The 11,493-nt window shown below is 33.5% G+C and overlaps 1 protein-coding gene across 1 annotated transcript in view; it reads left to right on the top strand.

Moving 5' to 3' along the window:
* Positions 1–1,334: 1,334 nt before the first annotated feature.
* LOC145322240 (uncharacterized) overlaps positions 1,335–11,493 on the top strand; it is an 11,501-nt gene continuing 1,342 nt past the window's right edge. The window contains exons 1-4 of the mRNA XM_080164104.1: positions 1,335–1,378; positions 4,292–4,346; positions 4,824–4,892; positions 9,226–11,493. The exon at positions 9,226–11,493 is cut by the window's right edge and continues 1,342 nt beyond it. Of these exons, the coding sequence (XP_080020230.1) occupies positions 1,374–1,378; positions 4,292–4,346; positions 4,824–4,892; positions 9,226–9,570 (474 nt within the window). The 5' untranslated portion in view covers positions 1,335–1,373 and the 3' untranslated portion in view covers positions 9,571–11,493. The remainder of the gene's footprint in view (positions 1,379–4,291; positions 4,347–4,823; positions 4,893–9,225) is intronic.

Below are 11,493 nucleotides of genomic sequence, written 5' to 3'. Positions count from 1 at the left end.
TCTAATTAATTGTCAATAATCGTATTTCAATATAAAATATTTTTGATAGGCAATATATTAACCCTGAAAATTAAAAGTCGTTGTTGTTATTTTAATGATAAGGATTTTAATTTTTTTTAAAAACTTAAATATCTCTGAAGAAGGGGAAAGAAGGATTTAACTGTAAATGAAAACATAAAATATAGGCCTTAATTTTATCGCCACACTTTGCAGATTCTTGCGGAGAGGTGTGGATAGTATAATTCGCCTCTGCATTTGGGTGTCAGATTTACATAAGGAAGCCATTTATGCATATGGGGTACCAAAATTTAATATGGGGTATAATGATGGGGTAGGTTCAAGTTTCCTTATGTAATTCTGAGTTACCACAGTCAAGCAACCAGGCCTCTATCTCTTACGGTTCACAAGATATAAGCACTTGAACCTACCCCATCATGAAAAAATGACCCCATATCAAATTTTGACACCCCATGTGCATAAATGGCTTCCTCATGTAATTCTAAGTTACCACAGTAAAGCAACCAGGCCTCTATCTCTTACGGTTCTCAAGATATAAGCACTTGAACCTACCCCATCATAAAATGACCCCATATCAAATTTTGACACCCCATGTGCATAAATGGCTTCCTTATGTAATTCTGACTGTGGTAACACAGAATTACATAAGGAAACTTGAACCTACCCCATCATTATACCCCATATTAAATTTTGGTACCCCATATGCATAAATGGCTTCCTTATGTAAATCTGAGTTACCACAGTCAAGCAACCAGGCCTCTATCTCTTACGGTTCTCAAGATATAAGCACTTGAACCTACCCCATCATGAAAAAATGACCCCATATCAAATTTTAATACCGGGAAATGAACTTTTATAAGTAATGTACATTATCATTATGTTCGCCCCCCCCCACCCCTCTCCCCTTTTTCCTTCCCCCCTTCCCCTTTTCCTTCCTCTACCCCACAAATGTACACATCAAAGGCCCAATGTACACCTTCTTTTGTACACATTGATCAAAAAAAAGTCTGGCAACTATGCTGCTACTTGAGTGAGTCAGTCAGTGCCAGAGCTTCAAGTAGTGGGGAGGGGAATATGTGATTTTGATTTGTGTTAGTTATACTTATATAAACATGCAAAGTGAAGATTTTCTATAATTAGGGTCGGTCCGTCTGTCTGTCTAAAAAAACTGGTTTTAATCTTATAATTGTACATTCTATATCCGCGGAAAGCCGTTTATAATTCGATGCGAGAAAATACTATTCTTATATTCATTTGAATCCGATTCTAAAAAAAATCTCTCCCCTTAAATTTAAAAAAAACTTTTTATTTCAGAACTAAAAGAGGAGGGTCGGCTATCCACTACTAAATATTTTATGAGGTGAGTAGAGTTAGGGTTCTTAAAGCAGCGTTTCGGAGCCGTATAATTTTGATGCGGCTCCGGCTCCTACCTTAAAATTAATATAACAATTTTTGTTCATTATTGAATTTGATAAGATAAAATGAATATTATAAAATATTTTACTTTTATTTGATTAAAGCTATATAAAAGTAGAAGAATGTGTGTCTATTGTGTAACAATAGTTTTTCCGTTTATTATATAGAAATAGACCGTTGCCAAATTATAATATTACTTTAAAAATCATTTTTAGCTAATCTGGAGCCGGAGCCGTTTTTAACGAAAAATACGGCTCCGGCTCCACCAAAAATGTTGCTGCTCCTGGCTCCGTCTACGAAACGCTGTCTTAAAGGATAAGACAGTGGACGATAATGTGTACATAAATACCTAATAATGATAAAAAGAATTAACTTTTGTAGATTAAAATCATTGCTTGAAAACATTTTGAACTATTCAATCAATATATAATAAAAGTATACAAACTACCCAACGAAGGCGAGAACGTGTTTTTAAAACTTTGGGTACTACTGTATTTTATAGTCTTAATTTTTGATGAAAATCACATATTAAAATTTCATATTTTTCAGTTGTTCTGTTGCTTGTTACAAGTCCCATCAAGCTTGTTACAAGTGAATTGTGTCACAAAAGTTAATGAAACTGATACTAAAGGTCAGATTCTTTCTTTTATTATATGTAGGAGATGTAGGGGGGGGGGGGGTAAAGATTTTGTTTGTGTCTGTGGAAAGAAGGGATATTTAGGGATGCGACAGTAGACGATAAAATGATGTACAGTAAAGATTATTGATGAAAAGTTCAGACACTGGTTGTAAGTAAGATTTAATGAAAGACCCAAATGATTTATGTCAACGAATGAAAGAACGTTTTTGACTAGTATAATTCACAGGCCAATTTCGCTTTTTGTTATTCCTATAGATTTTAATTACCTTGGTTTTTGTTTTGTGTAAACTTATAAATTAGAAAGGTTATAAATTGAATCGGAGGGGGAGGGGGAGGGGGGTAAATAGTTATGGATGGACATCTTGAAAAAATTAAGTATAGAGCAGTGTCATAAAAAAACTTAATAATAAAATCCATAATGTTCAAACGTTTCAACCGCTAATTTTAATCTACAAAAAGGAATTTTTGGGTATTATCATTGGGGATGTACACAAATTTATCGCAAATTGTCTTATCCCTTTAGATCCCTGACTTTTCCGACATAAGTTAAAAAGTGTATTGGTAATAACTCTACAATTTATTTGATTTTGGTTTGGGTATTATCATTGGGGATGTACACAAATTTATCGCAAATTGTCTTATCCTTTTAGATCCCTGACTTTTCCTACATAAGTTAAAAAGTGTATTGGTAATAACAATTTATTTGATTTTCGTTGATTGATTCATTAAGTTCAATAGTTATGGATGGACATCTGGAAAAAATTAACTATAGAGCAGTGTCATAAAAAAATCTTAATAATAAAAGATAGCCTCCGTTCTAGTTGCCGAATGTGTACGCAGTTTCCTGGGTGTTTCCTCAACCTATCTCAATATTTACTACTAGCTAAAAAAGCTTCAAACTTAAAAAAAAGCAAAAAAAATTTGAATTTTGAATGTATAATGTATAAATCGTTTATAAATTCAAATTTTGATTTTTTTTAGAAGTTTGAAGTTTTTTAGCTAGTTGTAAATATTGAGATAGGATGAAGAAACACCCAGGAAACTGCGTTCACATTCGGCAACTAGAACGGGGGCTATCTAATAAAAACCATAATGTTCAAGCGTTTCAACCACTAATTTTAATCTGCAAAAGGGGAAATTTTGTGTATCATCATTGGGAATATACACCAATTTATCAGCCATTGGCTTATCTCTTTGGATCCCTGACTTTTCCTACATATAATATAACATATTATTATAAAATGTATAGGTAATAATTATAAAATTTAGTATGATCATTTGAGTACTAGTAGTAACTATCTAATTGGCGCGAAGCGCCAGAAAATTTCTGGATAGTTCTTGATCTTTTGGAAACATTGGGACAGTTTTGCTGTTGGAGAGGGGAGGGGTCAAAATGGGGCATTTTTCAACATTTAGGGTGTGGCAGGGGGGGCGTTGGCTAGAGGGGGGCAGGGGGGGGCCCCCTTCGGTTCGCACGCCACTGCTTTTCCCAAGTCCAATCGCTAAAATATGATATCAACTACTAGACTTAATTGTATTTTTAGAATTTTAATTTACTTTTTTCCTATACCATCTCTAGGACTAAAGGGGGGGATTTTAAATTGGGAGGGTGGAGATACGCTCTTTCAAAATAGTTAAAAACCTTCCCTGTACCTAAAAAAATGTTCATTGCAAAGGAAAACCAAACAGATGTCATTTTTAACAATTTTATAAAAAAAACAAACATTGGCGCACTTGTATAAACACCTTATCACCTTACAGTTTACGCATAAAAAGGGAAATTAAAAAGAGAGGGGGGTAAAACAAGTTTGAAGATATCCGAGCCGAGTATAGTTATGATCACGAAGATCTAATATCTCTATACCTAATTTAATAATAGCCGCCATAAAACAGTATTTACATAACTAAATAATTAGTTGCTAAAATAAGATATTCTATATACTTTGAAAAATGCTCTGACAAATTTGGGGGAAGTAGGTTGTGCTAAAATTCTGTAAAGGTGTGAGTTTTAGGGCTTAAAGACAGTAGTAGAACGATTATATTCACTAAATATGTGTATTCCTTATTGGAAAGAACTATAGACAATTTTTTTTAAGTTAAGATAAATTTTATCTTTTTACTACTGTTTTTAAGCCTTAAAACTCACACCCTTACACGGAATTTTAGCACAAACTACCTCCCCCTTTATATATTAGAAATTTTATCTTTTCAATTTAGGGATCTGAACCATAACAAAACATACCCTGTAGAAATTCATTTCGTCCATTACAAGGTATTTATAACAAAAATTATTATTTTTTGGTATAATTTTGATTTTTATTATTGTGAAAATGGTCAAATATGCCTCTAGTGGCACTTGAGTAGAGGGGTAGGGGGGGGGGGCGGTGTTGGACTGGAAGTCGACCCAACCAACTTTTAATTTAATTCTTATAAAGTAAAAGTTTGAAAAAAATTAGGGGGGGGGGGCTTTTTTCTATCGGCGATTTCTTTAGGGATAATAGTGGTAACCTCCCCCAAATAGTAATGAATATTTCCAGGACCTATGAAGAGCAACACTGTAAAGGAGAACCATATCGGTTAAGCAATATTCTTCAGTACAGACAAAAAGACACCCTGCTAATTTTATTTATGATAATATAATGATAGTGAAAATCTTCATTAGTAACCTAATTAACTTTACTTCTCAAAAACTGCAAAATTCAAAGATTTTTCCAAAACTTACTGATTTAATTTTTATCCGCATTTTTAGGCCAGATTTACTGCTGCTTTGGCAGAACCTGAACCCGATACCCTGGCCGTACTCGGAGTTTTTGGAGAAGTAAGCATAATTTTTTTTATGTAGAAGTCTCAAAAATTGCATACATGCACATAGAGTTTCTAACATCTCTTTTTTAGTAGCGAAGCTACTCTATAATTACGGATTTACGGAAATGTACGGAATTATACGGATTTTCAAAAAAGTGCTAATAAAATGTTCGGATTGTACGGATTTTTATTTTTGGTGTACGGAAAATCCGTACATTCTTTTTTAAAATAAAAAATTGTAATTTTAGCTATTTGTCAAACTGTAGTTACAAAGGTTTTAGAATGTGTTATAATTAGTGTTATGGTCTTAATGAATTAAGTAAAATGTATCATTATTTGTAAGTTACATTTGGATTTCATGGGAACCAAAGAGGTCAAGAATGGTTTACCAGAAGTTTAATTATTCTTCTCTTAAATATCCAATTAAGTTTATTATGAGTATAAGCAAAATTACTGCAAGCAACACCTGATTTCTTCAATACCTTTATCTTAATTCATAGTTCGTTTTTTAGATGAGAGGACTTTTCATGAATTTTGATTGGATGGTATATTAAGTTGAGTGTATATACGTTTCAACCACTACTTGTCATCTACAAAAGGGGTAATTTTGTGTAGTAACAATAAGGATTTACATCAATTTATCTTATCCCATTAGATCCCTGTTAAGAATGCATTATATACAAATTAGCGAATATTGTATGAACAATTCACCGATTCGCATGAATGTTTGTTATTTTTATGAAAAAGGAATAGCTCCGCCTCCACTTAAAACATAATATTTTTTTGAAAGAATTATTCAGATATAAAAATTATATCTGTTTGATTGTATTTCTGTTTATTCTTATAGTTCCTGGGAAGGTTTACAGCTATTTTTGGGGAGGGTACCACTACCCTCCCAAGAGAAAACGAAAAAAAAACTAACCCCATCTAGCGGCCATAAATAATTTTTGTTGGTAAAACAGATGAAAAAAAACATTACGTGCCCTTAGAGGCCTCTAGGGTCGTAGCCGTTAGTATTTTATAAAAGTCATCCTTATTTAAAAGTCTCTTTCTGTATCTGTCTGTCTAAAGGATTTCACTAACCGCTGAACCTCCTATTGATAATTTTTATTGGTTCCAAACTAGAAGTCAGTGTCTAACATATTATAAATTCATTTTTACAGAAGGGGTAATTTTGTTTATCATCATTTAGGATGTTTATCAATTTAATGTCTATTGCCTTATCCCTTAACATGATCTATTCGATTTCCCGTATATCTCTTCTCCCCCCCCCCCTTCAAAAAAAGGGTTACAAAAAAACAAGGAAGAAAACATTCATAAAAGCAAAGCTCTAAAATCTAAGGAAAGACAAACAAACAAAAACTCTTGAAGATTTGCAAAATTGCGTAAATACAGGATACTGTATAATCAGATAAATAGGATAATTGTTTCATACAAAAAGTTGTTGTCAAAAAGTTAAAAATCTTTTAAATGGACATGCAGACTTTCTGATAATGATTATAGAGTTGCTACCCTATCCAACTGGTACCTAATTGTTATAAAAATCAGCATGCAAAGTTTTAAATCAATGGGACAATTATAATATGTACTAATGAACGAAAAGAGCTGACTGTCAAGGACAAACGGACGACCAACCATATTTTAAAAAGCTTCGCTCTAAAAAGCATATCGCAATAAATATAAAAGAATCCTATATACCAGTATGTATTTATGTATGTCTGTAGCTTACGATCTCACTAACTGCTGGGTCGATGTAGCAAAATTTAATTTAAATTTCTATAACTCACTTTGTCCGTTTGTCCATCCATGATTGCTTTTGGATGTTTTCATCCTTATTATAATAGTTAATATAATGATTCCTAAGAACTTCAGGCATACATGCATAGTTTTTCCAAAAGACAAATATTAAATAATATGTTACTAGTTGCTTATATTAGACTATCGTCTGCGCCCCTAACATCTAGTTACCATGTATTGGAAAGGAAATAAAAGAGCAGAAAAATAGCATAAAACCATACCCAGACTTAATAAAAATAGAAAAGCCTAAAACTATTTCATTACCTATAAAAGGCTTCACTGTATGAGAACTATATCGGCTCAGTGGTTAGCGAGATCCTTCGCTACAGACAAGATTTTTACTTTATTTAATAGGATTAATTGAGCTTTGCTTTTAAGGATGTTGTAATTCTTGAATTGGAGTAAAACACTTTTTTACTCACTAGGTTATCGATTCTCCCCCATTTTAAATTTCAGTTATATCAAGAAAATTGAGAGGGGAGCTATTTTCTAGTGGTGATTTCTCTTGGGAGGTTGGCGGTACCCTCCCCCAAAATAGCTGTAAACCATCACAGGACCTTTGAGAAGCTAAACTGTAAAGGGGAACCATATCGGTTCAGCGGTTAGTGAGATCCTTCGGTACAAACTTATATAAAAATAACAAACTCATCCTTACATATTCTACCAAATACTTTTTACCCAGGGAGAGTGGGGATATTGGGCTTATTATTAAACTAGTCCCCAAACCTTCTTATTCGTTGGCTCAACAACTTTGGAACTTTTATAAATTTTTCCTCATTGGTTCATTAAGTTAAGTGTACAATCATTTCATCCACTAATTGTAATCAACCTAAGGGATAATTTTGTTTATCAGCAATGGGACTGTAAATCAATTGTTTTGCCACTGTATTATCCCTTTAGATTCCTGCATTTTACCAGAGGAGGGTATATTGGTTTAAGTCTCTTAGGACAAAGGGTGTTTTTAGTTAGTTTCTACCATGGATTTTTCACGTAAGGTGGTTTTGAGCTCTGGTACCCCCCTCCCATGTTTTTACTATGCCTATGGCGGGGTCCCTAACCATAAGAGGCCAATACCTGCGATGCCTAAACCCTGCAAGGCTACCCAGAACCAGATCAGTGATAAGAAACCACAATGCATTGCTGAGACATTTTACTAAATAAATAATATATTCATTATTAGCGGCTACGCCCCTAGTGGTCTCTAGGGGCACTTGAGGAGGGAGGAGCCGAATTTGATAACCCAATTTTTTATTTAGATTTTATAAGAAAATGTAAAAAAAAAATTTTGGGGGGTGGAAATTTTTTTTTTTATGGGGGGGGTGTTCCCCCCCCTCTCATTTTTAATTTTAGTTATAAAAATTCAAAAAAAAAAAATTTTGAGGGGGGTATTTTTTTGGGAGGGGGTTGGGGGTGGGGGTGTCCCACCCCCCAAGAAAATAGTTATAAACCTCTACGGGACCTATGAGAAGTTACCCTGTTAAGGAGAACCCGATCGGTTCAGCGGTTAGCGAGATCCTTCGGTACAAACAAACACACAAACAGACACAAAGACAAACAGACATCCTGTTACTTAGGTATAAGGATTATAAAAATGTACGGAAATGTACGGATAAATGTTCGGATTTTTTTTTTAGTATGTACGGAAATGTACGGATTTTTTTTAAAAACCTTATGGCCACCCTGTAATTCACAATGTCCGTCCGTCTGTCCGTAATTAATGAATTGGGGGAAACGTGATTTTCTCGGCTCCTATAAAAGGTAGAAGGCTGAAACTTTTTGACATCATTCCCTTCATTAAGGAGCACAATTAATTATAAAACATCAATGCCGGTCGGACTGCTTTTTAGCAGGTTTTTGGCTATTTTTATATTTTCTTAATTTCCTCATTTCTTTGGTGTTTATGGTCCGATTTTCGAAATTTTTTCAGTTAAAGATATCAAAATTAAATTTCCCGTCGTTTGAAGAAAACAACGATTACGACCAGACTGCCTTTTTGCAGGTTTTTGGCTATTTTTATATTTTTCACGTTTTTCCCCATATCTTTGGTGTTTATGGTCCAAATTTCAAAATTTTTTCAGTTAAAGATATCAAAATTAAATTTCCTGTCTTTTAGCATGTTTTTGGCTATTTTTATATGTTTGTCAAATTATTCTCTCTATACATATATATATATATACTAGCGGCTTCGCCCCTAGCCTCTAGGGGCTTCGCCCTATGAAGTAATGGGAAGTCAACCCTCCATAATAGAAATATTTAAAAAAAGTTATTCTTTGTTTAATTACTCTGTGGTAAGATCTTAAGCTTCAGACGGACAGACAGACGGACGGGCAGACATCAAGCTACTTTGTATTATAGATATATATAATGTGTTTCTTGTAGTAATTGGATAATATTTAGAATATTTATTGTTTATAAAAGTTATGTCTGAATTTGAATGTCTTATTATTAATATAAAGTATCAAGTCTCTCTGGTTGTCTCTGATCTCAAGTAAAGAAGGGGGAGATAAACATGTTCTAGCTGAGCATTAACGATACCTTTTCTGTTTCAGTTGATGAGTAAGAGGCGCAGGTTAATTTCCCACGAGATGCAGCAGGAGCTCCAAGACGAGCTATTCCCTGGGGAGGCACCCAGTCTAGAGCTAGTGCTGGAAACCTCCCCCGGGATGCAGCAGGAGCTCCCAGGCATGGATGCCCGTCCGCTGGCAGGTGCTGGTGTCTCTACGGACATCGGAGAGTTGTCCGTAGAGAGGGATAATTTGTTAACAGTTATCTCAAATCTAGAGGACGAGCTGAACAAGCTGCCCGACTCTCTTGCCATTGACGAGGAAACTGACACTGAGGAGAGACTAGTCAGGGTCCACCACAGGACCAATAGGTATAAAACTGAAGAGTAGAATCCTATCGGTTCAGTGGTTACAGAGATCTTAAGGCACGGATGAGGACATCATTCTACGAGGTTTCGTGATTGCAATAATTTTCTAAAAAGCGCATAGAAAAATTAAACTTATTTCCTCAAAAGTTAGATAAAAACACAATACAAATTGATAATTTTTAGATAGAATCATTTGAAATAACTATAAAAATGTTCTGGTACAAAAATGAATCAATTACTAGGTCTATTTATGAAAATATAAAGAAAATAAAATTGCGTCCCTGCAAAAATATCATTGTAATCTTATTTGAAAACTAAAAGAAAAGTAAATATTATACCGAGATCTTAAAGCACGGATGAGGACATCATTCTACGAGGTTTCGTGATTGCAATAATTTTCTAAAAAGCGCATAGAAAAATTAAACTTATTTCCTCAAAAGATAGATAAAAACACAATATGAATTGATAATTTTTAGATAGAATCATTTAAAATAAATATAAAAATGTTCTGGTACAAAAATGAATCAATTACTAGGTCTATTTATGAAAATATAAAGAAAATAAAATTGCGTCCCTGCAAAAATATCATTGTAATCTTATTTGAAAACTAAAAGAAAAGTAAATATTATACCGAGATCTTAAAGCACGGATGAGGACATCATTCTACGAGGTTTCGTGATTGCAATAATTTTCTAAAAAGCGCATAGAAAAATTAAACTTATTTCCTCAAAAGTTAGATAAAAACACAATACGAATTGATAATTTTTAGATAGAATCATTTGAAATAACTATAAAAATGTTCTGGTACAAAAATGAATCAATTACTAGGTCTATTTATGAAAATATAAAGAAAATAAAATTGCGTCCCTGCAAAAATATCATTGTAATCTTATTTGAAAACTAAAAGAAAAGTAAATATTTACCAAATCGTGGTTCTTAACAAGCAGGGAAGTATTCATAGGTACATCACACACAGAGTACTACACATTCTCTAACGAAACATGAGTTTTTATACACAGGGCTCCGTATTGTTTACAAACTGCACGCATATTTTTGTTTGGAATGCCGCGCACACTCGCGTAGTAGCTTGCCTTCTGTTGCCCTATTGGTATATTTTTGGTGGGGGGAAATTTTCATTTTTAGGGGTATCCCCTCCCCAAATAAAATAGCTTAAAACCACCACAGGACCAATAGGTATAAAACTGAAGAGTAGAATCCGATCGGTTCAGTGGTTACCGAGATCTTAAGGCACGGATGAGGACATCATTCTACGAGGTTTCGTGATTGCAATAATTTTCTAAAAAGCGCATAGAAAAATTAAACTTATTTCCTCAAAAGTTAGATAAAAACACAATACGAATTGATAATTTTTAGATAGAATCATTTGAAATAACTATAAAAATGTTCTGGTACAAAAATGAATCAATTACTAGGTCTATTTATGAAAATATAAAGAAAATAAAATTGCGTCCCTGCAAAAATATCATTGTAATCTTATTTGAAAACTAAAAGAAAAGTAAATATTTACCAAATCGTGGTTCTTAACAAGCAGGGAAGTATTCATAGGTACATCACACACAGAGTACTACACATTCTCTAACGAAACATGAGTTTTTATACACAGGGCTCCGTATTGTTTACAAACTGCACGCATATTTTTGTTTGGAATGCCGCGCACACTCACGTAGTAGCTTATTTCAAAAATCAGATTAATAGGATAATTATAGTACAAAAAAAAAAATTCAAAGTTTTTTTTTCATATTCACTTGCCTTCTTTTTCTGTATTTTGTTCTGTAGTACTGTTATAATCCTTCATTCTATTAATTGTTTCTTATTTCGTTTTATTTCTCACTGTTTTCAATTCCTTTATTCTTTAACACTTTCAATTATAGGACATATATCTTGCCTATGATTTCACCAAGGTTCCCTACTATTGTTCATTCTA

Source organism: Acartia tonsa, chromosome 6, assembly GCF_053477335.1.
Source record: "Acartia tonsa isolate MP-2025a chromosome 6, ASM5347733v1, whole genome shotgun sequence".
NCBI classification, from domain to species: domain Eukaryota; kingdom Metazoa; phylum Arthropoda; class Copepoda; order Calanoida; family Acartiidae; genus Acartia; species Acartia tonsa.
The sequence above is the reverse complement of the archived record's forward strand: the minus strand, read 5'-3'. Positions and strand labels throughout refer to the sequence as shown.